The following is a 27,461-nucleotide window of genomic DNA, read 5'->3' as shown; positions in this document are numbered from 1 at the left end:
TTATGGTCAGTTAAAATAAATTTCACTGTAAAACCAGTAATCGCTAGTTCGTTCATTTACCACTACGATCGCTATCTCTCTCGTATTTAGTTTTAGTCATAAGAATTATATAAAGTTTGCAAAGAGCAAAGTATTACTTCGATTTAATTTCTGATACAATCTCAATAGAGAGGCTTCAGATATTAAACCGATCTTATAAGTCGGGCAAATAAATGTCTGGCGACTTAATGAAAATTATTCGTTCGTTATCTATTTAAAATAACAAGTTCAATATGCATATAATATAAATAAAATAAAATTTTTAATATAATAAATATTTAGTAAATATAAATAAAATTTTTAATTTTATATGAAATAGATAGAGAGATGAATTGTAGTTTAATATTACTGACAATAACGAAAGAAATATTACTGATATTGATAAATATTACTGATTGAAACAGTCAAAATTATTATCTGATTCTTTCAATAAAATATCACTGATTTACAGTGCTGTACTTATAACTGCTGTAATCAGTGACTATTTACTATTTTTCAGTGATAATACGCTGATTCACTTTTAGAGAGTAAGAATTATATAAAGTTTGCAAAGAGCAAAGTATTACTTCGATTTAATTTCTGATACAATTTCAATAGAGAGGCTTCAGATATTAAATCGATCTTAAAAGGCGGACAAATAAATGTCTGGCGACTTAATGAAAATTATTTGTTCGTTATCTATAATATTTAAAATAACAAGTTCAATATGCATGTAATATATAAATAAAATAAAATTTTTAATATAATAAATATTTAGTAAATATAAATAAAATTTTTAATTTTATATGAAACAGATAGAGAGATGAATTGTAGTTTAATATTACCGACATAACGAAAGAAATATTACTAATATTCAGAAATATTACTGATTGAAACAGTCAAAATTATTAACTGATTCTTTCAATAAAATATCACTGATTTACGGTGCTGTACTTATAACTGCTGTAATCAGTGACTATTTACTATTTTTCAGTGATAATACGCTGATTCACTTTTAGAGAGTAAGAATTATATAAAATTTGCAAAGAGCAAAGTATTACTTCGATTTAATTTCTGATACAATTTCAATAGAGAGGCTTCAGATATTAAATCGATCTTAAAAGGCGGACAAATAAATGTCTGGCGACTTAATGAAAATTATTTGTTCGTTATCTATAATATTTAAAATAACAAGTTCAATATGCATGTAATATATAAATAAAATAAAATTTTTAATATAATAAATATTTAGTAAATATAAATAAAATTTTTAATTTTATATGAAATAGATAGAGAGATGAATTGTAGTTTAATATTACTGACAATAACGACAGAAATATTACTGATATTGATAAATATTACTGATTGAAACAGTCAAAATTATTAACTGATTCTTTCAATAAAATATCACTGATTTACAGTGCTGTACTTATAACTGCTGTAATCAGTGACTATTTACTATTTTTCAGTGATAATACGCTGATTCACTTTTAAAAAGTAAGAATTATATAAAGTTTGCAAAGAGCAAAGTATTACTTCGATTTAATTTCTGATACAATCTCAATAGAGAGGCTTCAGATATTAAATCGATCTTAAAAGGCGGACAAATAAATGTCTGGCGACTTAATGAAAATTATTTGTTCGTTATCTATAATATTTAAAATAACAAGTTCAATATGCATGTAATATATAAATAAAATAAAATTTTTAATATAATAAATATTTAGTAAATATATTTTTATTTTTTATTTTATTGTTCTTAATCCATGCCTTACGGCTTTGGATGGACTTCCAGTCTTACAGAGCTTTACAAGTTTTGTATTCATTAACGTATAATATTTAGTAAATATAAATAAAATTTTTAATTTTATATGAAACAGATAGAGAGATGAATTGTAGTTTAATATTACCGACAATAACGAAAGAAATATTACTAATATTGAGAAATATTACTGATTGAAACAGTCAAAATTATTAACTGATTCTTTCAATAAAATATCACTGATTTACAGTGCTGTACTTATAACTGCTGTAATAAGTGACTATTTATTGTTTTTCAGTGATAATACACTGATTCACTTTTAGAGAGTACTTGCGTAACAAAATGTTAATTATTATCGCGTCCGCGAGATAACTATAACTAATATAATCGTTAATTTTAACGATCTCTTGAAATATTGAATCGTGAATATTGCTAGTTATGCTTTTGTCGTTTAAAAATTTGCGGCGATAAAGAAACATATATTGTATATCTATTACGTTTACATTTAAAATCATTTTTATTGAAAATTATGTAAGCAAACAAATAACGCTCTACGTCTTTCAATTGATTTTTTCTCGCTAATTATAACTGAACGTATACTTGATGGATAAGTCTTCGCAACTCTTATCAGTTTCTTTAATAGGGCGCAATTTTCTACATCAACGCTGTTGTACGCTTCTTGTGCCCCTTGGAAACATTACGTGCAATTTTTCGGAGTAACTGTCCAAATTGTTCAGAGTGACCGATACGAGACTGATAGACAATCCCGTCACATCCTCCGCGACCCAACTCTTCTTATTCGCCTCCCTCTCCCTCCGATTCGCGTGATCCAGAAGGTCACGCGCAACCACCCTCCGCTCCCCTTTTCATGTACCTTGAAAACGTAGTTTCGAGTTCACGCACGCATGCATCGCACCATCATCCCAGTAGAGTCAGTGAGTCAGTGAACCGTCCACGGTGGCGGCGGCGGTGGAGGCAACGACGGAGCGGTTCGCCGATGGTTACTTAATGTGTTGCGGTAGAAAGTCGACGATAGTCGACGACGTTAGATCGACCAGACGGGCTGGTGCGATCGTCATATCCGGGATTTGGACCTCTCGCCGAATTCTGTTTGCTCTCTGTCAGAAGCGAATCGCTTCGTCGATCCATGGATCTCACAAGTTGCACAATCGATCGCATTTGTTCGCGATATCTGTTATCGCGCACATTATTTCGCCACCTGCGAAGATAAACCCGCGACGCCGCTGATACATTACTGATCATCGATGGGATAATCATGGCCAACAATCAGTATATCATCGATTGAACGTGTGTATGTAGTGTGTATAAGACGGCTTTTTTTCCTTCGAATTAATTGTTCGAATTGAAGTACATTGAAAAAGAGTGTCGAAAACAAGAATGGACGGTCTCATCGAAATCTTCCTTTTCTGCGGAGTGCTCTGCTACTTTTTTAATCTCAGGTAATTTAACGGAGAGGAGATTCGTGATAATGTGTCTGTGCGCCAATAATTCGAATATTATATTTTAATATAACAAATTATATTAAAATATTGAACTTGGTATTGTTAGAAAATTTTTAACAATTTTATAGAATCATTTCTACAAGATCATCGATTTATTATAGATTCTTCATAATTTTAGAAAAAAACAACAAAAAATTATTTCTACTATTCACACAAGAAATTATTTCTATTATTATTCATGGACTGTATTTGCATTTCTCTTCAGACAGAGACAAATTTATTGAAGTCGGAAAAAAATTTTTTTTTCAATTATATTTTTCCAGAATATTTATAATTATTAGACAAGATAGAAAAAATTGAAAAATGTTCGAAATCTCTGAAAAAATATATATGATCATATATATTATTAATAAATATATATTATCTCAATACATATATATAGCTATATATTGCATATATTGTGCGTTAAGCCCGTATCTAACAATGCAGTTTTTCGTGCAACTTATTGCAGTAACTTAATTGCCGCAACTTAATAGTTGCAGCAATTATTTGAATGTTGATTACACTACAGGCAACTAAAATAAAGTTAACTGAACTATTGCCAACTACAGAACAAAATATATTAAATAATATATATTAAATAATTATGTTGGTACAATATATAAAATATTGTTGTCTCTCTTTTTAAAGCAAATATATATGTAACATATATAATACAAGACTTATGTTAAAAATATTACTACAATTGCATGCAACTAATTGCCAGAATTAGGACTGGATCTAAATCTTGTGCAATCACTGCAACCAAATTGCTTTTCAAAATTGCACAGTGTGATATAAAAAAAATTGCTGCAATTTATCGCAGCAATCAAATTGCTGCAACAAATTGCATAGTCAGATACAGGCTTTAAGATAAACTATGACATTTGTGAAGAAATTTCATATGTTAAAATTTCATGAGAATACATATATTATATATTGATGTTCCTGAAGAAGCTTTAATGTAATCGTTTGATTTTTAACTTACCTTGCATAAAATATTACTTCGTATCAAAAATCGAATGGTCACATTTATAAAGTCTCGAGTTGCAAATAATGTAAATTAGTTTTAAAAAGAATGGAATATATGTACCTTATATTTCGTCGAGAGATTTTTAAACAGAACGAGATTTATGGAAAACATAAATCGTTTTCGATCCTTATAATACTACAGAATTTTATGGCATTTAATCGTATTTTCAAGTGTACATTCTGCAGTGAAATTTTGACATAATTTTAGAGAAGAGTACAATAAAAATTTCACTTTTCTACGCTTCCTGGTTTTTTCATCGATTCGATTTCTTGTACGAAATCAAATGGAGCTCTATACATTTGCAACATTAAATTATTTTTTTCTATTTATGATTTAATTTACTAAGAGCAAATCTTTTAATTTTTTCTCAAATTAATAATTGAATAATTTATGATAATTATTATCCAAAAAAACATTAGAATATTCATTAATTTTTTAATTAAATCTTCATTATAGCAGAGAAAATATCGCGTAATTCTAGCAAACATCTTCATTAGTTTTTAATTATATAAAGCAAGTTTATATGTACAAAAAAATAATTTCTAAATAATTAATTAAATTGATTTCTTGTGATTTAATATCAGTAAAAATCGTACAATGCAACATGCGTCTTTATGCCTTAATTATCTTTGATTTATTAATTGTTTTTCTCATTAGCTAATCTTTTAATGCGATGTATAAATATTTTTATATGTTGCAATGTATAAATGTTTACTTCCTTATCAAGAACGTGTAAATATCTCATAATCTTTGAGCTCATTGCACATCAATGCTATACTGACGTAAAACATTTTTACTAATCGAGATAATAACATCATTTCTTTACATATATATATACACATATAATGTTAAATTCTTCAATGTCGCCAGTAAATAAAATAAAAGACGTAAGTTAGATCGACCACACTGGCAAATTTATTGATTGGTAATATATCACGACGTTTCGACCAAGGTTTTGGTCCTTATCAAGTAAACTAAAATATTTATACAGTATTATAAGAAGTAATTGACATACATTAAATTGATAATAAAAATAAGCGAAAAATTCATATACATACAGAGCCTTAGTTAGCTATTATATTGTGAGAGAAAAGGAAATCACTGTGTCAAGATTTCATCATGTCAACCTCTCCATCCAACTAACTGAGAAAGACTAAACGACCTTTATTAGTTTATCATAAATATTGTTTAAATTCTCAGTGTCTTTTTGTAAGTTAATAGTATTGTCAAACTTTTTAATAAAGAACATTTCAGCAATTTCTCTCTTTCTCACATGTTTTTCATTATGTAAAATAACTGGCATTGACCAATCGAAGTCATGGTTAAATCCAATTTATGTTTACTGATGACCGAAAGATTACTTGCGTGCACTTTGATATTATTAAAATGGTCTTTAACACGAGTACGTAAATGTCTCTTCGTTTGGCCAATATATGACGTATTACAATTTTTACAATCTAATTTATAAACAACTTCCGTCCTGCTGTTAATAGGCAATCTATCTTTCCCACGTTTAATCAATGCATCAAGTTTCTTAGGTACATTATAGACAACCTTAAGACCCATATTTTTAAACACACGACTAATCCCGTCGCTCAAGCCATCCACAAACGGTAGAGAGATGTAGGAAGGTGTGACTGAATTATCACGCTCAGTATTCATATTTATGTCATCACGATGCTTCAAAAAATCAAGTCTTTTTTTAATGTAACGATTAATAATTTGAGTTGGGAAACAATTGTTGGATAAAATCTATTTCACAATATCTATATTCTTAAAATGAAACCTAACATCAGATAATAAAATAGCATGGTCAACGAGATTATAAATGGTGTTCATTTTATATTTAAACGGATGCTTAGAATAAAAATTAATGTATCTGTCAGACAGTGTCTTTAATGTATGTCAATTACTTCTTATAATACTGTATAAATATTTTAGTTCACTTGATAAGGACCAAAACCTTGGTCGAAATAACGTCGTGATATATTACCAATCAATAAATTTGCCAGTGTGGTCGATCTAACTTACGTCTTTTATATATAACATATGTCTATGTTTGATGTATTTACATTGATATATTTATATAATATTTGTATTCATAATCTTGTTAAGTATGCTCAGATTTTTGATCGTCTGTATTATTTTCATTTCTGACCACTTTTAACATTTATATTAAATATTGTGTTTGCGAATAATAAACTTTTGCTGTTATTTAGATGACTAAGCTTCGAGTCCCGTATAAACCGGGATTAAGATTGATCTTTTAGGATAAGCGGTTGTTGTATAGAACCGTTTTAATCGCTCTCAAATGCGATGAAGTCCGATGGGGCAACTCGAGTCTCAATGTAAAAATTTGCGAGCGCAATATGTGTTATCAATAACCAGAGATATTTTGAAAGCTGTATTGACATATTATTGTCTGTCGCTTGCAGAAAAAGAGATACAACAGCTCCACGAACGTACATGTCCTGATCATCAACTCATCGTTTACGTTCAATTGCGTTTGCGTCGAAATACGCGCTTACTGTCAAAAATAGGTACATTGTGCGCGTTTTCACCGCGACCTTGCTCCTCGTTATTCACGAGTCGCATCTTGTCGAGTGTGATTCCTAGGCTGATGCATGCAAGGGCGACGGTAATTTTCGTTTCTCATGGCGACGCATGCGATATAATCGAACAGTCATGTTGAAATAAAAAGTTATAAATATATGCATATCCGAATAATCAAATTATATCCGAAATTATAATACTAATCTGATTATTCAAGAATCTCTTCAATTGAAAGACATATTTTTATTATCTATCATGTTTCATTAATTCGAATGTCAATGATCTTAAGTGAAATAATGTTTTATTAAGAGAATAATTATTAGTTTTTTTTTTCAATATTGCCATTTTACGTAATATTTAATCTATTAAAAAATATAACTTTGGAAAGTATATTTTCTTATTTAATTATGTATTAAATATTTAATCTTTATTTCTAAATTCTAGCAGATGCATGTACTGTTTTTTCTTCAAAATTTTAGGGAAAATTTTCAAATGTGTGTTTACGGCAAAGAAATTAGAATTAAATGATGCAACTTTAGAAATAATGAAGTGTAGTTGTATGTACATTTGAAAACTATATATGTCACAAAAGTTTAGGCAATATTACCTCATATTTATAGTTATTCTTATATAATAGTTATATAATAGTTATTCTTCTATTAGTCATATTTGCATTTTATAGTTTTAGTAGCAATATTCTAAATTTTACTATTAAAGTACAATATATTAAGGACTTTATTTATTGTGAGTAATCCAATGCGGTAGTTTCCACTGTGATTATTCAGTCATCAATCATTAAGTTCGATAAGCCAGTGAAATAATGCGTATATCTTATTATTATTAGATTCAACAATGTAGAAGTTTCGATGTCGATAACCCGTTGTGCCACGACGGAAGTAAGTTCATGTATCTATGTTGACGTCGAATTAACAAAAACAATATCTTGTGTAATAATAGTATGATCTGTCGCATTAGCATGTCAGTACAAAAGTGTGCAAAAATGATGCTAAATAAAATCTGTTACATTATCTGTTAGATCATATTCATCGAATCTCGATTACGTTTTTTGAACTGCACCGGATGAGCAATTTAAATAAATTTTACCCTGTCTGGAAGCACAATGTGAGCGTAATATTATACTCGCTAATGCATTCATTATGATACATTGCGAAATCATCTTGTGAGATTTAAATAATAATCTTCTTTTAACGCTAATTTAAATATTATTTTCATCGCGTTATTATTATTGCAATTTTTATTTTGTTCGGTTATAGAAGATTACAAAAATACAATCGAGCGTAATATTATACTCGCTAATGCATTATGATACATTGCGAAATCATCTTGTGAGATTTAAATAATAATCTTCTTTTAACGCTAATTTAAATATTATTTTCATCGCGTTATTATTATTGCAATTTTTATTTTGTTCGGTTATAGAAGATTACAAAAACACAATCGTCAAAAAATAAGTTTCATAATTATAATGGCAACGCAAAATTTTCGCGGAATAAATTTTCGAATGATATATAAAATGATATGTAAATATTTAAATGATATATAAATAAAAAAATGTAAATTATATATATCAGTTCTTTCAAATGACTTGACAGAAATGAATTGATAGAATTACAGGAAGATGCAACGCGAAGGAAACCTTTATTGTTATGATCACGCTTTCTCATTCTTTTTTTATCTCATATTTTTATCTGCCGTTCAAAAGCCATTTAATGTTTTATTTTAGAATCTCACAGTAATTTCCGTCTTTCTTGGATTGTGTCTTGAATCGCGGTGTCATTCTCTTCCGCTTTTCAATATTCCCGGCCCTCTTCTACAATTAAATTCCTCTTACACGCGTTATTCACACGATAGATTTATCAACGTGGACTTTGACATTAAATATTAATCGGGTTCAGACGCTTGCTTCTTTTGTTTCTAACAGCTGTAAATACAAAGTCATGTATCATCGACATTTGTTATCGGTCATCCAATATTAATATCTTCAATATTGCTATCGCCATACAATACATTCATCTTTGTTGTTGTACTGCAACAACAAAGTATCAGTGGTATCAGAAATTTGTCTCATTGATATTTTTTATATGGGTTTTCCTTCTTTTTGGAACTATTTTCTTTTATATTTTAAAAATCAATTGAAATGATTTAACTTTTTAAGTAAACAATTTAATTGTCTTATAACACGAAATTTTTTATTTATAAATATGAAATATTTGTTCTGGAAAAATAAAAAGAAAGACTTCTATATTAATCATGTTTTTAATGTTTTCAAATTTGAATTTTGAATCAATTTTTGAATAAGAATATTAATTAATTCCTCTAACTCATTTGCAGATTTAACTCATTTATACTAATTATTTATTTCTATTTTTGACTATCGAGAAAGATTCTAAATTGAATAAAAATATCAATGTTTTTTTTTATATTATAATGGCCATTCCTAGTTTGTGGTACAGAAAGGAACCGCAAACGCGTAATTGAATAGTTTCTGCGGAAGATTTCTTATGCTACCGCACATACGCAAGTATATACATATGCAAGTGACACGCATAAATCAACTGAGGCCTCGCGCAATGGCGTTCACAGAATACAAGATAATAGATGCACTCGTTTCCCACATATAGAGCAACACTTAATCCCCCGTTTATGTAACTGCACACGCGCGATATTGCATGTAAGATCGTATGATCGTATGATCGAAGGATCCATATTCAATTGATTTATTTTTATAATTTTTTATGATGGTATTTTTTTAATTAAAAACTAGATTAACCGATTTTTCCGCAAATTTATTCTTATTTTCTCTAATAGATTATTATTTTTTCTAGGCAATAATATGCAAAATTGCTGGGGAGAAAAATCGGTGTTTGTGAAGCTAGCACGACAATCTAAGAATTAAAAAAAAATATTAAAAGTTCTGATAGCACTTTTCACAATTCTACAGTTTCTGTAAAAATTAAAAGGAGTTCTGCATTCCTTATATTAAAAAATCGAAATCGAAAAAATGTGCCAATTTCGCGAATCTAACACGACATCCTTCTCTCTAAAGTACCAAAACGCATTGAATATCATTATTTTTAACAGTAATTTTCGACAGTTCTGCTATATTTTAGCCTATATATGCAATTTTAAATTGATATTTCAAAAATTAATAATTTGTTATGAATTTTTAATGTCCTCGATCAGCACACCTAGTAAAAATGTGGCGTGCTGATGATTGGCACATTTTTTCGATTTTTTAATGTAAGGAATGCGGAACTCTTTTTAATTTTTATCAAGAACTGTAAAACTATGAAAAGTGTTATTAGAACTCTTTTTTTTTTTTTAAATTCGTAGATTGTCGTGCCAGCTTTACAGACACGAAAAATTGCATCTATGATTATGCTTATTTATGTAGACATGAATTGTATATATAATTTTGATTAAAAATTTTTATATTTTTCTCGAAGAAATTTTACTAAGAAATACAATAGGAAGATAGAAAAAGATAAAGAAGAAAGATGTATCAAATGACAACTCATACAACATATGTTTTGTAATATATATATTGTCCTTCATCTATAAAATATATTTTATTATATAACTTTTATCATATATTTCATATTATTTTATATTGCTCTTGGTATATATATTCTTCATAGTATGAAAAAACTTAATTATTATAAAAAACATAATTTCTTCTTTTTTTTTTAATTAGAAATCTTTACTGCAGGACTGTTTCTATCTCGTTTACTTTCAATATATTCTTAAAGTTTCTAGTCAGCTATTTATTACAGCTATTTATTAATTCATGAAATTAATAAGAGGATTTTTTGGTATAATTTATCAGTCTATATTTATCACAAATAATATAGGGTGTAAATAATATAAAAAAATATAGAAAAAAAACATTAAAAAATTAATTTCGTTTGATGTATTTTCATAAAAAGAAGTTTCAAAATAAGTTTTTTCTTTTAACATAATATAATTGTCGTGAACTTTATAACAACTAATCTGATTTTACTTTATATAAACTTGATCATAGAATTAAGCAGTCGCAATTTGACTTCGATGTAGGGTTAACGTTTCTGTTTTTATGCAAAGTGCAAGTTTTTATTTTCGATGAATGCAAAGATTCAATCACTGCGCATTGTTGTATATTGAGTTGTCAATCGTACTATCGTTATTGTTGAATAACGAATATAACATGAAAATATTTTATCATGCATTGCGTTGAAACTTTTTACACTCTTTGCATCCTCTTTTTATCTCTTACAATATTAGCGAAATAGCGATTATCACACGTGTTTTAAGGCAATAAAGGGTTTTACGCGTAACATATGTGTCTCGTTTATTGTAGTACTTTGCATAGAATCGTTTTTTTTTCTCTTTGTATAATTGCGAAGTCATTTGAAATCAGTCATAAATAACAGTATATGATTAATTCGAAATTGCTCGTTAAGCTGACAATTATCATATTACATTTGTATGTCGGCGTATCATACTTCCGTTATGATATATTTGCACAAAAGGCATGAAAGAAAAAGTCAATTTTATTTTTAACGTGTTTTTTTAACAGTTTATCTTGCAAGAGGAATAAAGATCACCAAATGTTATCTCTTTTTTGAGAGAAATATTTCAAATTGCCGTTTTTTATTTTCAAAATACAGATGTTCTTTCTCTTTAAATATGTAATAATAACAAACAAAAGTAATTTCATTAATTTATATTGAAAAAATGTTATATAATTTCGCTGGAATTCTTTTGATGCTGTAAACACAGAAAAAAAACAAATTTTATTTGTGATATTTGAAGAGTGATATGACGCATAAAATATGTTGTACAGTCTACATAAAAGAAACCTGAAATTACCAAAATTTTATTATAATCCTCGATAAACGAGAAATTAAACGCTGAAAATTGGACATTTAAATATCAGTAATATTATAACATACTAATCTGATATTCATGAATAAATCAATAATACGTGAAACGCGAACGTTATAATTCTTTTTAATAAGGAAACATTGAGATTTATTTAAATAATTATAAAAGAGAGAGAAATTGCGTTGTAATGTCAAATATACAATATGCAGCAAATTAGTAACATATAAGAAAAATAATTATAAAAATGTATTTTTTTTTCTGTTGTTTTTTTTCTCTTTTATTTTTATCGTCATCTATTTTGAATTATATTAAATTAGTCTTTGTTGAATGTAACACTGGACGTACTACGCCATTGTCGGGATCGTACGAGCCTAATCGACGGTAACTCTTGACAATCTCTCGCTTCTGAACCATCACCATGAAGCACAGCCTTTGTGACGATTGTGCTCGCAACTATTGCTATATACGATGCATAGAATGAAAATTACTCGATATATCATATGCAAAAAAGCTTGTTGATTAAATTTTTTTTAGTTTGATTTATGTCATACGCAGAGAAAGCGATAAAAACAGTAAATCAAGGATACAAGATTAAATAAACATTGGATGCTGAACTATGTATAATGGAGAAAATGCGATAAAGTGCATTACTATTTGAACCATGACCCAAGAAAATAAAAACTTATTACACATTAAACATATCACTTTGTAGTTAGAGCTATCAATCGTAATAAAAATATATAATGCGATTTTTAATTAACTTTGTTTAATTATTTATTATATATGAATTGGTTATTATTTATAGATAAACGATTTTTATTCAAAATAAAATGAAATTTTATGATTCAAAGAGATTGCATCTTTTTGCATTTTCATAATTATTTACATTATGTATTAGATAGTATGTATAATTCTTTCGTAATCTTACAAAGATTTATTTATACGTATATTTCTCAAATATATTTTTCAAGAATTTAGTTTCAGTTTTAAAATATGTCAATTTTAAAGTTTACATTCTTTTGATTATTAGCTTCTTCTTTAGAGATTAATTTCTCAATAAAAAAAATTGTCAATTCTAAAAGATGCTAAAGATTTTCATCATTCGCTTTGTTTCTTTAATATCGTTTGCATCATTTAATTGCCTATAACTAAGAAACAAAACTGTCGATGTATTGAGAAACAAATTCGTTCAAACTCGGGATATTTAATTAGAGAGAAAGTACGTCCCACGTTGGCACACGAAAGACATCATGTATTATCGTAATTTGTTCATTCGTCCCTAGGAAGAAGTGCAATTAAGCGTGTTTTACAATTTACTTTATTTTTGCAATTGCATTGTTCCGCAATAGCTTTTTCGCTTTCTCTATTTTCTAAGCCATATGCATTGAATCGGCGAATGCATCGTGCGTATCGCACAATTACAGATCCGATAGCAAATTAATTGAACGCAGACCTACTTTCGATAGGCATAATACAATTCATAATTCTGTCTGATTAATTGCACATTTTTCCATTTGCGTAAAATTAATCATGATAAACGATAATTTTATTATAGAAAAATTTATTTTCTTACACATTGACATATAATATATTGTGTTATTGTTACTTAAATACCTAATAGATTAATGTACAATTTATTTATTGACATTATAAAATTAAAATAATCGTTTTATATTATATCCTAAATTTAATTCTCAACTTATTACTCACTTTATTAAGGATTTATTTTCTCCGTATTAATTTTAATTTTATTACTTTTCACTTAATTTTTTATTTTTTTCTTCGTTTAATTTTTGTATTCGTCTATACCATTTTTCAATTTGCAGACCCAATAATATGGTGGGCGTGTTATCTACGCGTTTACAGGAAGTATACGCTAATTGGGAAGCTAGAACGGAAGTACGAAATGTGGAATCGACAGCCAACCGATTCACACTGGATGGTAAGAGCAATTTTCTTTTCTTTTGCAATGAGTCTTGCGTAAGTTAGGATATTATAGAACTATTTATTTAGAGTCGACAAAAGGATCGTTCCTGCATACAATTATCTTTTTACAATGAAATCTCATCAAATACGAAATGCATACCTGAATAAATACTTTTATATAAAATATGTGTCATGTTTGTTTAACGACTCTAAGAGCAAAAATTATTTTCGATATTATCTTTTTCTCGAAACAGCATTTAAACTGTAATTTATTTATTAATTTTTTTATATTAATAACGCAACATCTTTTATATTATACTTTATTCTTATTATTGATCTTCATATTTTTAATTTGTCTTAACAATTTAAGTCTTTGTTTTTCAAATTTTTTTCTTATTTTGAAGAAATTATTCTATATTTTTCTTCTCTTATATATTCTAAAAGTAGATAATCATTAGGTTGCTTAAAGTTTTTTGTTTTCTTTTACATAGACGAAGATTTTTTTCGTAATATTAGAAATATTTGAAATAAACGCGATATGTGCACGATTACAGGTCTCCGGCAAGCCGCGCAAAATTTTCGACGAAGCAGGATTCAAGAGAGGGAGGATTGGCGTAAGCTGCGCGATTCCTCATTGTACAGGATTAAGGAGAGTGAGCCGGTACCTCCACAGACCAGACAAAAATTTTCGTTCCTGCAATACTGCTGCAACAGTTGCACACCCGCTTCCAGAGTACGTTTTTTGTACGCCTAACGCATACTTAACGTTGCCTTTTATCATCTCGACTAGCCACGCAAACCCGACTGATTTGTCAATCATCGACATCTTCTCGCGTGTTCATTGCCAATCTAGTCTGTCGCAATTTCACGTGTGGGCGTGCACGGGATCCGTTGAATTAAAGTGGCGTAGTCGCTTTAACTTACCGAATTTATCGTTAAATATCGGTGATCTCGTTGCTCCGAGTTTGATTGCCGTCGATTCATTGTTCGTCGATGCATAAAATTGAAGGGTACAACGCAGCGAAGTAGATATAAAGACTTACCTTGAGCTATATAGATTAAAATTTCTAATAAGTCTCTAAAAAGTCACTGAAAATTATCTTAATTATTGAAGCATATTATATATGTAATTTAATCTATATTAAATTTCATCCTATTTTTATGCATTACAATTTGAAAATATCTGGTAACATGCAATATTTTATAACTAATAGATATATTTACAAGTTATAATTATATATTTATAAAATATTTGCTTTATTATGATCATTATCATTATTTAGATTCATTTATTAATCAGAATTTAGTTGATATTTATTTAAGACATTAAGAAGCAGAGGATTATTTTATTTTTATTCATGCTAAGGTTTTTTAGAAAACTTAATATTATTTAGGATCCAAATCCAAGTAATTTATTTTGTTTACGCGAAGATTCACTACATATTTACTCGTGAAATCTATATTCGTTGATAATTGCAACTGCAAATGCACGTAAGAGAAGGCGTGCGCGTGCTTTCGTCGTTATTTAAAATCACAAGAAAGGTTTCTGTATATCATTGGACGACGTGATCGGCACTAAAAATAAATTTAGTCGAGATTGTTTAGCCAGATGTGACGTTTCTTAGTCTTGTAATCACGCGGAATTGCGAGTTTTGCGTATCTGTCTCGCGACTTTTCGCAGTCACATTTTTTAGAAGAATTCACTAATCGTTAACTCGCGTTATCGGTACAGCTTTTGTAAGATGTTTCGTTCGTTTTCACACCCACGATCGTGATCTATTTTTGATGCGCGACTAGAGAGACTATATAAGAGCAACGACAAGTGACGACGACGCAAATAAATCGTTTAAAGATCAACCGCCTGTAAAGATTTCAAGACAAAATTCTTCGAACAGTGTTTTGTTATCCAATTTATCTGAAACGCGTGCCTGTATGTTTGTGGCATCATTTGTGTATATGACGCATCAGCTGCTGCATTATTACAATGACATTTCGTAGTATTTGTATTAATAGATCAGAATTGTATGATTGGGCGTAAAATATCAGCAGTGCTCTTGCGAGATACTCGCAGTTATTATATCTTCATTACTTAATTAAAAGATGTGTCCTTTAACACACGTTTAATTATATAACTTCATCATCTTCTTTCATATTAGTTATTCGTCTTCGGGTAAGAGCAATTATCACGCACATATGTGCGCATCGATGCGTGAACTTTGCCCTGATGGAAACTTAAATTCGTCTCCGAAACAAAATTTGAGAAAAGAAAGGGAGACTCGTTAAAGAAGATCTACTATTTTTGTGACATTTCGAATTAATGAATGTTGCACTTTTGCTGTGTCTATAAAATATTTTAAATGACTTTGATTTTTCATATTTCTTATAATTAATAATCTCGATAATGATAATGGATGAAGACTTTATGATTTAATCAAAAAACCAATATAGAAAATTATGTTTTAAAGTATGGAAAAGCATCGATATATCTATAAACTTACAAATCACGAGAAATTTTGTCGTATAATAATAGTGGCAATGTTTATATTAAACATTTGATTTTTTAATGGTAAAAGAAATGTGCGAGGAACCACGTGGATTCATATCACGATGGTGGCGTATTATAATCGTTCGTGGATATCCAAGAAATGTGAGTTGGGACAACAAGCTAACGTAATTAATTTTACCATATTTTCAAAATTTTTAATTAGGGAAATAGAAGAGGTAGAAGAATTATAAAGTAACCGTAACTGGAAAATCGTTTCGAAATATCTTAAAAAATAAATTTCAACTTTTTCCTTGCTTTCTCTCACACTATCTTATATGTTTTATGTGTATTATATATGTATATATATATAATATACATATAATATAAACTTGTATGTATCTATATAATATAAACTTGTACATATGATTTTTTCAGTCTTGTAATCTTGATAAGTATGTCTCACTATTTATTTGATAGGATTCGTTAGTAACTGCTGTACGCGATAAATTGCATCCGTTCGGTCTGAACATACTGCTGATAAAATCAGGTCCAACGTTTTTCTCAAGGATATTCAATTGTGTATCTCATGTCTCGAGCTTCAACAGATATGATTATCCAATGGTCACAAAGACTGTAAGTTTCGATTTCATAAATTCCTATCTCAAAAGAAGAAAATTTTATTGTTGTCAAAAATTTATATTCTTGCTGTACGTCTGATAGATCCTGAATGATGAACGATTAAAAGACGCTATCAAATTAACTGCCTGGGAGACAGTTAATAATGAAGGTTGCAGTGAGGAGAAGGCATTCGCAAAGGCGAAAGTCAGGGCCAAAGACATACTACTGCAAATGGAGAGCAGATGCAGCGACGTCTTGCTTAAGATAGTCGCATGGCTGATATATAAACTGCTGCCTTGTTTTATACAATCCGCCGTTGTGTTGCCCTCACAAATAGAATTGTTGAAGAAGGCAAACGACACCGGTCTACCGCTAGTGCTGCTACCGCTTCATCGCAGCCATCTAGACTATATAATGATCAGTTTTCTCATGGTCACAAATAACATAAGAAATCCATTAATTGCAGCAGGGGACAATTTGAAGATTCCATTTTTTGGGTAAGCTCAAAATCTAACACCAATCTCTTATTCATATAATAGTTATCTAACGTTTCTAAGAAACACATTTCTACATCAATTGATGCTATCAGATGGTTGCTGAGAGGTTTGGGCGCTTTCTTCATTAAACGTCGTATCGATCCGATAACGGGACGCAAGGATAATCTCTATCGCACGATTCTTCAAACATACATCATGGAGAATCTTCGTGCCGGACACAACATGGAATTCTTTGTGGAGGGTGGCCGCACGAGAACCGGTAAACCTTGTATGCCAAAGAGTGGTATTTTGAGTGTCATTGTCGACGCGTACATGGATGGTACAATCGAGGATGCATTGTTGATTCCGATAGCGATGAACTATGAACGATTGGTGGATGGAAATTTCATTAGGGAACAATTGGGACAGCCGAAGAAAATGGAAACTTTCACTTCGGCAATAAAAGCTATGTGGTCGACACTCATGGGTCACTACGGTATCGTCAAGATCGATTTCTGTCAACCGTTTTCCCTTAGGGTGAGATAATTATACAATTATGAACTAATAATATGCTAAATAAAAATTTACCACATTAGTGATTATAAGAATTATTATATGGAAAAAATTTTCGACAGGAAATGATAAAAACCTTTCAAGCTCAGCAAAATAGATCATCGTCAAAACAAACTTTAAAATATACTATGTCGAACTCGTCTCTTTATGGTACAGATGTCATTGTGGAGGAACATCGTCAATTGGTGGATAATATCGCTCGACATGTTGTATATGGTGAGTGAAAATGATTATCGTAGAGTTTTGTCGGTTTTAGCATGAAAATCCTAATTGAATAAAATATTAAATATTATGAATTAAATATCATTTAGATATATTTTTTATTAATCACAAATTAATATTATTCAAATAATTGATTTTTCATAGAATTAAATCAAAATGTAATGCACTTTCTCTATTCTTTCTACTCTCTTATAAAATAATTTTTTACTAATCTGGATATTATTTTTATAACCACTTTCAGATTCGTCCCAATCTACACCGATTATGTCGACCAATGTTGTTGCATTTTTATTATTAAATAGGTTTAGAGACGGTTGTACATTAGATAAATTGATCGAAGCATTCGAATCGATACGGTTAGAACTGGAATTTAACAATATGGATATAGCATTTTGCGGAGAAAATATTGATATTGTTAAACACGCGGTTAGTAGGCAATAGATAAAACCGTAATAGCGGTAGAAAAAAAATAATAAATTTATTAATCGTTGAATTATATAGCTGGATATCTTGGGCCCTGGCTTAGTGATGCAACAGCGACAAGAAATCACTGAATCTCTTGATGGCGATCAGTCTTACAAGTCAAACGTTGTTACCGCAATCCGTCCTGTATCGATTTTGCCAAATGTGATTGAGTTGTCGTACTACAGCAATACTATGTTATTATATTATATTATGGATAGCGTAGTAGGTAAGATAATCAATATAATCGGCGAGTCATTTTGATTCCGTAACGAAACCTATTATTATATTTTCAGTAACTGCTTTGTATGCTGAATTGCAGTCACAGATTAACGATCCGGTTGCGATTGCCGAGAACAATATTACAGTGCTCCAAGATAGTTTGGTTAATCGAGTGCTAAAATTATGCAACATTTTAAGATATGAGTTTATTTTCTGCAGGCCTTGCCAGGAACTCGAAGATATAATTCTCGAAACGATATATAAATTCACGCATAAAGGCATTATCGGCAAACAAGAGGTATGTTCTGTATATTTCGATAAATAAATATTTTTCCCTTGGATCAATATTAAAAAAAAACGATTTTGACAGAAAGCATATCTCGAGGAGGAGCTTTGGAGTAAAAGATACGCGAAAAATTTTGATGACAGCTCGGATGAAGAATATGAAAGAGAACGAAAAATCTGCAACATTAAATATAAAGTAAATTGAATTTTTTAAATATTGGTAATATTTATATGTATGAATAATAGTTGTATGTAACATTCTAATACCGAAATAACATTGACTAAAATTTTTGACATTCTATATATTATTATTTGTTGTATTGTAAATTTATTTGTTAAAAATATTATATTTTAATTAGTTTATATAAATTTTTAAATTTTTACAAATATACGGATAAATAACATTCAATTGTAATGCACTTTATATAATTTTTAATCATTTTTAGCTGAGCTTAAATCCAGAACACTCGAGTTATATGGAATTCTTACATATGGCATTACGGCCATTAATCGATACGTATACATGTAGCGCTTTCAATTTGATAAAGTTAGTCGGCCGTTCGCTTTGCGAGCGAGATTTAGTCCAAGAAATATTGAGCGAAATCAAAACTAATTTGGACGGAGGCATAGTTAATTATGGTGAGTAAAAATATTTATAAAGATTAATAATCTCAATTAGATTCAAATATAAATGTATATTGTAAAATTCTGTTAATTGCAATTTTGCATTTTACATAAATTTTTTATGATATACCAATGTAATTTTTTGGAACTGTCAACAAAAAAAAATTGAGATTTTTTTTCACATGAGATAATATTCTAGTATTTTTTTTCTTATTATAATAGGAGAGAGTTTATCTGTTGATCCGATAAAAAATTCCCTCAAGCTTTTCGAAAAGTGGAATGTCCTAGAATGTCACATGCAAGAAAACATTAAAATGTTTTATTTGAAAGAAGATTACGACAAAGAGGTGATAGCGAAAGGCGTATATAATACTATAGCAGCTTTTAAATGGACTAAAAATGTGAACTAAAATGTGATGATACTGTTTTTTCTGCGCAATCAAAAAGAGTCTTCAATATTTTTTTATATCTTTTATAGAATCTATTGACATATTTTCAACACAAATGGTCTTTTGTAAACGTTGTCGTACGTGTTAAATACATATAATTATAGAGATATACAGGGTGATTCTGAACAAACGTTTGTCTTTAAAATATCAAATTCTTGAATGAATTCTAAGACGATTTTTCCTCTTGCAAAATTTTGCCCGGAGCTTAGTTTTTAAACTATAAAGGAAAATAGTTAACTAATTACGGAACGAGTACAGGAGGTAGGCAGGGACGGCGCGATATAGGTGATTACGTGGGTGATTGCTATACGCGATGACTGTAACAATCAGTGTGTGTGTGCGTACACATTTTCACACACACACTGATTGTTACAGTCATCGCGTATAGCAATCAGCTGATCGCGGCGAGCGCCCCATGTAATCGCCTATATCGCGCCGTTCCTGCCTACCTCCTGTACTCGTTCCGTAAGTAGTTAACTATTTTCCTTTATAGTTTAAAAACTAAGCTCCGGGCAACATTTTGCAAGAGGAAAAATCGTTTTAGAATTCATTCAAGAATTTGATATTTTAAAGACAAACGTTTGTTCAGAATCACCCTGTATAGTATATATGTATTATAGTATATATTTATGAATATTTAGTTTGTATATGCATATATTATATATATATATATATATATATATATATATATATATATATATATATATATATATATATGTGTGTGTGTAATATATTAATTTCTATTAATCTTTCTATTAATTAGAGAAAAATTAAAGAAACTACTATGTATAGTATATCATTTGTGAATGTTCCTAAAAGCATTGTGCAATTTACATTCACAATGAAATACTTAAAGTCCTACGTTGTATAATGAGAAAAACTGTACAAATGCAAAATCATAAACCGAATAGATTTGAGATATTGGTTGTATTATAAGATGTTTGTATGGACAAATAGATAATATTATACTTTGCCTAAACATTAATTTGTAACTTGACAATAAAGATAATTGTTCACAATTGTGTATTTCTCTTTCAATGATCTTGTTTCACTTTTTATTAATTTAACAATTGGTTGAATATCTTTCCAATCAATGTTTCTTTAAAATTTGCAAAGATTTTATATATCTATCTGCAATATGTAAGCATTTTAAAATTTTGTAATCGACGAAGTCGGATAACTTCTTCGGAGACCCATGCACTTGTCTCTGTCGATGAAGAGTGCGTCTGTTTTGGACTTTAAATCGCTTTCCAAATTAGACTTTGTGCGCAAAAGTTGTTGATGTTGCGCCTCACACTGTTGCAATTTCAAATTCATATCGTATATTATTTTATTAATATCCTTCACTTCTTTATTTATCCTACAAAACGACCAAATATTATCGTTTTAATAGATGTATATGTAAATAATTGTGACAAACCTGAATTGAGTATGATTCTTGCATAGTTCAGCTTCCGAACGGTAAAGTTTGATATCCAAATTTTGCGTATTTGCAACTTTCAGTTCTAAATCGGCGATTGTTTTTTGTATTAGTTTCATACTCTTTTCGATATTCAAAATTTCTTGTTGAATCTAAACTCCAATATAGATTGAACTTTTAACACATAAGAACGATATAAATATTTAAAGACGTTATACAAACTTCGCATAATATCTTTCAGATATTCCTTAAATATCTTTCATATTATTTGACATGCTCTAATAAAAATTCGAATAATCTTATTGTAATCTTAATTTCTTGTGCTACTACTTTATGCAAATATGATTGTAGTTTTTCCTTCGCTTCCAATAATTCAATGGCTCTTCTGTTCAACGCCTTATTGGTATTTTCCCAAGCTTCATATATCTCGTAGCTCACAGTGTTCATGACAGTGTCGATGTCACTTCGTAATTGACTTGATTTCACACGTTCTGCCTCCGATCTCTTCACTATATTGTTTGCTATTTTCGCCCAAGATCCAATCTCGGTGATACTGTAAAAGGATACTCGGAGAAAGTGAAGTAAATAAAGAAGAATGGATCTTCTTTTAAATGTATACAATTATGAAAATAGATATTAGCTTTTACCTAAAAATCATATCTTATTTAGTGCTATATCGAATTATATAATGAAATTTTATTTTATTTTTGTTTTCTGTTCTTTTCTAAACTAAATGCTACATCCGTTTATGCGTAAAACATTTTTTTATAAATTACCTAGGATCGTATTTTTTTATTTCTCTATAACATTGCAAGTCTCGGCTAAAATCATTTATATGATGGCATACATCGATTCCTAATGCTGTTTTTTTGCATATATTCGTTTGCAGCTGATGTTGTTCGATCATTTGTCAATTGAAAAATGCGATAGAATGAATTTTTCAAAATTAGTGTCATATATTATTCACAAGCATATGACATACCTGATTGATGCTTCTATTTGTGATCTGTTCTAATTTCTTCTCACAATTTCTTACCGTTTCAATCTCTTTCAGCAGAACGCTTTCAACTTCATCGTGAACTAAATCAGTATCTATAACGTTAATAAGCGTATAAGTCTTAAAAGTTATAATTTCACAGGAATTCAACTCTTATTCGAGGATGAATATTTTTATATCGATTGCTTATTTTTAATTTCATTAAAATTGCAATCATTATATCACATTGCAAATTATATTTAGTAACTAAGTCTGTTATGTTCCAATATACAGCAAAATACCTTTTCTCGACTCTCGATGATAGAGACATTCTTGTGCGATATGTAGTTGTCCCTCGAGATTCTGAATCGCAATTTGCAGATTATGACGACATTCTTGTAATCTATCGTCTTCTATAATTAATCTTTCCAACTCCGATGCTACTTCGTTCCGCCAGGAAGTGATATTCTCTCCAAGTTTTTGATCATTCTTCATTTGTTTCTTTTGTATCTTTTCATCAACTTCTCTGAAATAAATAATTATAATAGACAGCAAGTAGTATATTTTATAATAATAATAGTAATAGTATATTTTATGTGTAAGAGTACTCTTCGATTAAACTGAGATTTTAATTTTAAAGAAAAATTTTAATTTAAAACTTAAGAAAGAACTGGATGGATCAGTTACATCAAAAGTTAATAAATTTATATTTTGTTAAGTTATTATTTTACATACATGAGAAGATTCATGAATTAGATATTGTACAAAATATTTTCAATCTTTTAAAATATAAAATTAAATATAAAATATAAAATTAATTATAAAATATAAAATTAATAATTAATTTGTAAGTTAAAGATTTGTCTTGTAGAATATAATTTAATCTCAAAATCAAATAAATATACATATATATTATCTTATATCGAACTAACTTTTATATATAGTGACTACCACGAAAATTTTGTAGCGATTGTACACAAAAATTTATAAAAATAAAAATTAATTCATAAAACAAGGTAAATTTTACTTAACTCACACAAATTATTAATTTAATGTTATATCTGTCCAGTTTCTCCTTAAAAAATAGAGTTATTAAATCAAATAAATATTAATATTAAAAAGTCTATGAACAATGTTTCATTTAATTTAAAAATAAATACATCAAATATCACATTTTGAAGAAGGTTTCGCCTACCTTATTAGGCGTTCACTGTCCTTGCGTAATTTTTCGGAAGAGCATCTATTCGCATCCGCTTCATTGTAGAGTCTGATTTGATTCTGCTTCCAATCATAAGGAGTGTATCGCATACAAAGCGCAGCTCGTGCCGCGTGCAAAGGATTACGATCGAAACCAGTTACTAAATTCGGAAATTTCAAAGGCTTCGTCGTCATTCCATGTGGTATACGATCAGCATCCATCATCAAATTCGTTACCGGTTGTGCGAACCTATGCAGAAGACAGATTACCTTTTTTAAATAAGAGAAATATTTGTGTCAAACTTTTCTCTGCTGAAACGACATAATTTTTTTAAAATTAAATTTATATCAATGAATTTCTTATTAATTAAATCATTAATTTTTAATATTAATTTTACATAAATTTTAATTACTTTTAAATAATAATTATATTAAATAAGAGAAACCAAATATAAATGATAAAAAAAACATATTAACGGTATTTAATTGTTTAAAAATTAGTTTCTTATGAAAAATAGTATGAAATGTTTACTAAATAAAAAGTTATATATGTTTTCTCAATTTTTGAAGAGATAAAAAATTATTTACAAGGGAGCTGCTTCCAGAACTTTGTATCCAAGCATAGGGCGCCAAGGATGAGATCTCGGGGTTTTGAGAAATTCTTCAATTCTGACTGAAACTGGAGAATCAGCAACTTGTTCCATACATGACGGAACACCGACTGTGCTCCATGGTTGAAATTGCTAGATGGAATAGATACATAATTATTATAATGATATATAAATAATGTATTATGTATAAAACAGATTACAAGATCATAAGTCGTTTTTCAAATAAGTTTCGAATTTTGTTATTGAATAAAATTGTTCTCTTAGGGTCACAATAAACAATTTTTAATTTATTAATCCCAGCAAACACGATTATATAATGGTTATATTGTTATAATAAAACGAAATGTAACACGCAATATTACACAAATGTTGTATGTTTTATACACGTTACGAGTAATTTCCTACTCACATAAATTACAGTCATATAACATTAATACAACATGTATGTAACATGTTATATGATCTTAAAAAAAATTATATAATGCTTATATAACATGTATGAAAATTAAGAAGAACTTATATAAAGATATAATATAACTGTAATGTAAATTATAGAATTATGTTATAATCTTGTTACTAAATAGTTATACATTACATTCAGAATAAGAGTTTTACAAATGTAAATACTATATTAAATTCTTTAATTAAATCCAAGCAAAACTAAATAAAATTTAGAAAACTGAACAAATTCTTGTATCTAATTGATGTAAATGACAAATTATATAAATTCAAATATACTTAGCGAGATTTACAGAATATATAACGGTTTTGGTCTTCTTTTCGCTTCTAATATTAGCCATAATCGCTTATAATAATTTCATAACGTTCTTTATGTCCAAGAAAAGAGAAAATATACACATAAACATAATTTCAAAAAGCAAACTGCTCTGAAATAATCGCTAAGTCAAAATTCACAATTTCAAAACGCGATTATTCTGAAACAATCGCTAAACATATGACAATGTTAACATTACAGCAAGCAATGCTTGCCAAGCATGACAAAAGCATTGACAGAAATAGAAATCTCAATTTAAACAAGTATGAAAAGTAAAAAAATTATTTTTCATAAAATGGCGAAAAAAATCGATTTATAAAAAGAAATTTTAATTTTATAAAGAAACATTATTATTATTATTATTATTATTATTATTATTATTATTATTATTATTATTATTATTAAATCCTACATAAAAGATGAATAAGAAAAGTCCTTGAAGAGGGGAATTTTCCTTATATCTTTTATCAATTAAAGATTATTCATGTGACTTTTATAACAAGATACCTTATGACAAGTGTGTAACGCTTTTTTAAAATCCGGAAATGCATCGACCATGTGACTCACATCATATGATCACGAGGTGGTAGTCAGGTGCTTTGGAGTGCCTTCTGCTCGCGTCAGTGTAGTGATCTCTCGATCTGGGTGCTTGGCTCGAGTCGCTTCAAAAATTCGGCTTTACGATGACAGGTAGTGCGAGAAAAGCGAGCCCGCTCCACGCGCCGCTCCTCGTGCTGATCGTGGCCTGTCAAATCGCATTTTCCCATGCCGGTACGCCCGTCGTGATATGGTGCTCGCACAATGAATCATCCGATCACAATTCGCCGTTGAAAACAGTACGCTCGAATCCGCTGCAGAAATTGTCATCGGAGGAATTCGAGGAGATCCTGTCACTGTTGGTCGTGACGAATCCAACGATCGTCGTCGCCGAAGAATTGTGTGTCGAGGATCTGAGAAATAACAAGGTTAGATAAGAATTTCATTGCTTGTCAATCCATATTTCTCTTGGAAATATACTTTCCTGCAAATCCTTTTTACTAAAAAGAGCGTATATTATTTGCTTATAGAGATAAAATTGCTATATGAATGTTGTAGATGCTATCAACCGCCATCAATGGCTCGAAATTGTATTATTTGCCGTGTGTTTTCGAACCGAATATGAGTTTTCAAAAACTCTATGGCGACAAACAGATAAGAACGATAGAAGATATAAACGATGATCATGAGTTAAACATGGTCTTAAAGGATACAGATTCAAGCGAGTGCATAGTGCTTACAGGAAAACAGTGCCGTTACAGTCAAACTGAACGTATAAAAAGGGAAGATGCTAAAGAGGGTACCGAAGAGTTTAAGATAAAAACAGATAAAATTTTGTTCTATTCCAGTAAATCACTGTCTTTCAAGGTAAGATAGTTGTTAAATGTTACATTATGCAATTAGTCCTATAATAAATTTTAAAAGACTTTATGAAGTCTTTCTTTTACAATTTTTATGCATTAAAACCAATTGAAAAAAGGAATTTATTAAAAATATTAAGAGAAACATTACATTATCAATGAAAAAACTTACATAATTATTATCAAAATAAGTTATATTATCATTGCAGGCACCTGAAAATCCAGATAAGGATTTAGAGCTTCCTGAATCCAAAGCCAATGCATCAAGTTATAAGGACCAGAATGGTACACTGATTTTAACCATCAATTTTACCAATATCGAGGACATTGGAGAACTGACGCTCAATTTCTTCTTCCCGATCAAATACATGGGCTATTATACATTGGATAAAGTCAATTATGATATAACAAAAGGCAAGAACGGCGTTTTGTCGAGCAAACGGGACATTTGTTTCCCATATAATTTTTCTTATCATTGTTCATTGCAAACCATCTTCGCTAACGGTCCCGTACGTTTAAATATCACGGACATGCAAGTCGAAGTCGATCATAAGAATGCGGTATTCAGTGATGCGTACGATTGCGTTGGTTTCACTAGTATACCGATTTGGACGGGAATATTCGTGACTGCGATACTGGCCTTGATTATGATATGGGCGCTCACTATGATTTTGGATATCCGTACAATGGATAGATTTGACGATCCTAAAGGAAAAACTATCACGATCTCTTCCGCGGAATAGAGATATAATAATGGAGACTTCTCTGCATAATACAATTCTAAGTATTAAGTACTCGTGCGAAATCTATTATAATACAGATAATATCACGTCATAGTATCTCATGTCGATTGTTCATAAAAACAATCACGATCCGAATATTTAATTCCCCGATTTGAGTGTCATATCGTTACAAAAAATATCTTATAAAAAAAAAATAGTAATGATAATGCTAGTTTCATTACGAAGAATTTTGCTCGATGTATAAATAT

General features: G+C 29.4%; 3 protein-coding genes across 9 annotated transcripts in view; 2 read left to right on the top strand and 1 right to left on the bottom strand.

Annotated features, from left to right (window-relative positions):
• The window catches only part of Mino (glycerol-3-phosphate acyltransferase mino), a 25,816-nt gene extending 4,703 nt beyond the window's left edge, over nucleotides 1–21,113 (top strand). Inside the window, exons 1-13 of one of the 3 annotated variants that reach the window (XM_083093557.1) lie at nucleotides 2,714–3,240; nucleotides 13,579–13,694; nucleotides 14,233–14,411; nucleotides 16,641–16,796; nucleotides 16,884–17,278; nucleotides 17,371–17,794; nucleotides 17,893–18,046; nucleotides 18,294–18,478; nucleotides 18,554–18,743; nucleotides 18,811–19,034; nucleotides 19,107–19,217; nucleotides 19,468–19,660; nucleotides 19,868–21,113. In XM_083093557.1, coding sequence (XP_082949683.1) covers nucleotides 3,179–3,240; nucleotides 13,579–13,694; nucleotides 14,233–14,411; nucleotides 16,641–16,796; nucleotides 16,884–17,278; nucleotides 17,371–17,794; nucleotides 17,893–18,046; nucleotides 18,294–18,478; nucleotides 18,554–18,743; nucleotides 18,811–19,034; nucleotides 19,107–19,217; nucleotides 19,468–19,660; nucleotides 19,868–20,055 — 2,577 coding nt within the window. In that variant the 5' untranslated portion in view covers nucleotides 2,714–3,178 and the 3' untranslated portion in view covers nucleotides 20,056–21,113. Of the gene's footprint in view, nucleotides 1–2,713; nucleotides 3,241–13,578; nucleotides 13,695–14,232; nucleotides 14,412–16,251; nucleotides 16,326–16,640; nucleotides 16,797–16,883; nucleotides 17,279–17,370; nucleotides 17,795–17,892; nucleotides 18,047–18,293; nucleotides 18,479–18,553; nucleotides 18,744–18,810; nucleotides 19,035–19,106; nucleotides 19,218–19,467; nucleotides 19,661–19,867 lie in introns of those variants that run through there. The other 2 variants (XM_083093565.1, XM_083093574.1) reach the window with 2 other exon arrangements.
• Nucleotides 21,006–26,034, bottom strand: LOC145968243 (tektin-3). 5 transcript variants are annotated; one of them, XM_083093631.1, is made up of 9 exons: nucleotides 25,581–26,034; nucleotides 24,276–24,430; nucleotides 23,686–23,937; nucleotides 22,793–23,016; nucleotides 22,497–22,606; nucleotides 22,291–22,403; nucleotides 21,845–22,067; nucleotides 21,515–21,666; nucleotides 21,006–21,390 (listed from the first exon to the last, which is right to left on the bottom strand). In XM_083093631.1, exons 1-9 carry the CDS (start codon nucleotides 25,629–25,631, stop codon nucleotides 21,333–21,335), a joined length of 1,338 nt encoding a protein of 445 aa, XP_082949757.1. In that variant the 5' UTR covers nucleotides 25,632–26,034; the 3' UTR covers nucleotides 21,006–21,332. The 5 variants fall into 5 exon arrangements, with proteins under 5 accessions (XP_082949757.1, XP_082949727.1, XP_082949748.1 ...); XM_083093601.1 differs by having other exon boundaries at nucleotides 21,009–21,454; nucleotides 25,581–26,033; XM_083093622.1 differs by having other exon boundaries at nucleotides 21,010–21,454; nucleotides 25,641–26,032.
• On the top strand, nucleotides 25,646–27,461 carry LOC145968262 (uncharacterized). The gene is made up of 3 exons (XM_083093646.1): nucleotides 25,646–26,038; nucleotides 26,169–26,477; nucleotides 26,680–27,461. Exons 1-3 carry the CDS (start codon nucleotides 25,757–25,759, stop codon nucleotides 27,211–27,213), a joined length of 1,125 nt encoding a protein of 374 aa, XP_082949772.1. The 5' UTR covers nucleotides 25,646–25,756; the 3' UTR covers nucleotides 27,214–27,461.

Source organism: Camponotus vicinus, unplaced genomic scaffold, assembly GCF_025532165.1.
Source record: "Camponotus vicinus isolate PSW18456_S1 unplaced genomic scaffold, iyCamVici1.0 SCAF_1, whole genome shotgun sequence".
NCBI classification, from domain to species: domain Eukaryota; kingdom Metazoa; phylum Arthropoda; class Insecta; order Hymenoptera; family Formicidae; genus Camponotus; species Camponotus vicinus.
Note: the sequence above shows the minus strand (reverse complement) of the source record. Positions and strands in the feature narration are given on the sequence as shown.

Coding starts and splice junctions, on each gene's coding strand:
- LOC145968243 (XM_083093601.1), bottom strand. CDS start 25,631: ATGGTCGATGCATTTCCGGATTTTAAAAAAGCGTTACACACTTGTCAT. Junction 23,938..24,275: donor GTTCTGGAAGCAGCTCCCTT/GTAAATAATTTT, acceptor TCTTCTGCATAG/GTTCGCACAACCGGTAACGA. Junction 21,667..21,844: donor TACAATCATATTTGCATAAA/GTAGTAGCACAA, acceptor ATTGGAGTTTAG/ATTCAACAAGAAATTTTGAA.
- LOC145968262 (XM_083093646.1), top strand. CDS start 25,757: ATGACAGGTAGTGCGAGAAAAGCGAGCCCGCTCCACGCGCCGCTCCTC. Junction 26,039..26,168: donor AGGATCTGAGAAATAACAAG/GTTAGATAAGAA, acceptor TGAATGTTGTAG/ATGCTATCAACCGCCATCAA. Junction 26,478..26,679: donor GTAAATCACTGTCTTTCAAG/GTAAGATAGTTG, acceptor TTATCATTGCAG/GCACCTGAAAATCCAGATAA.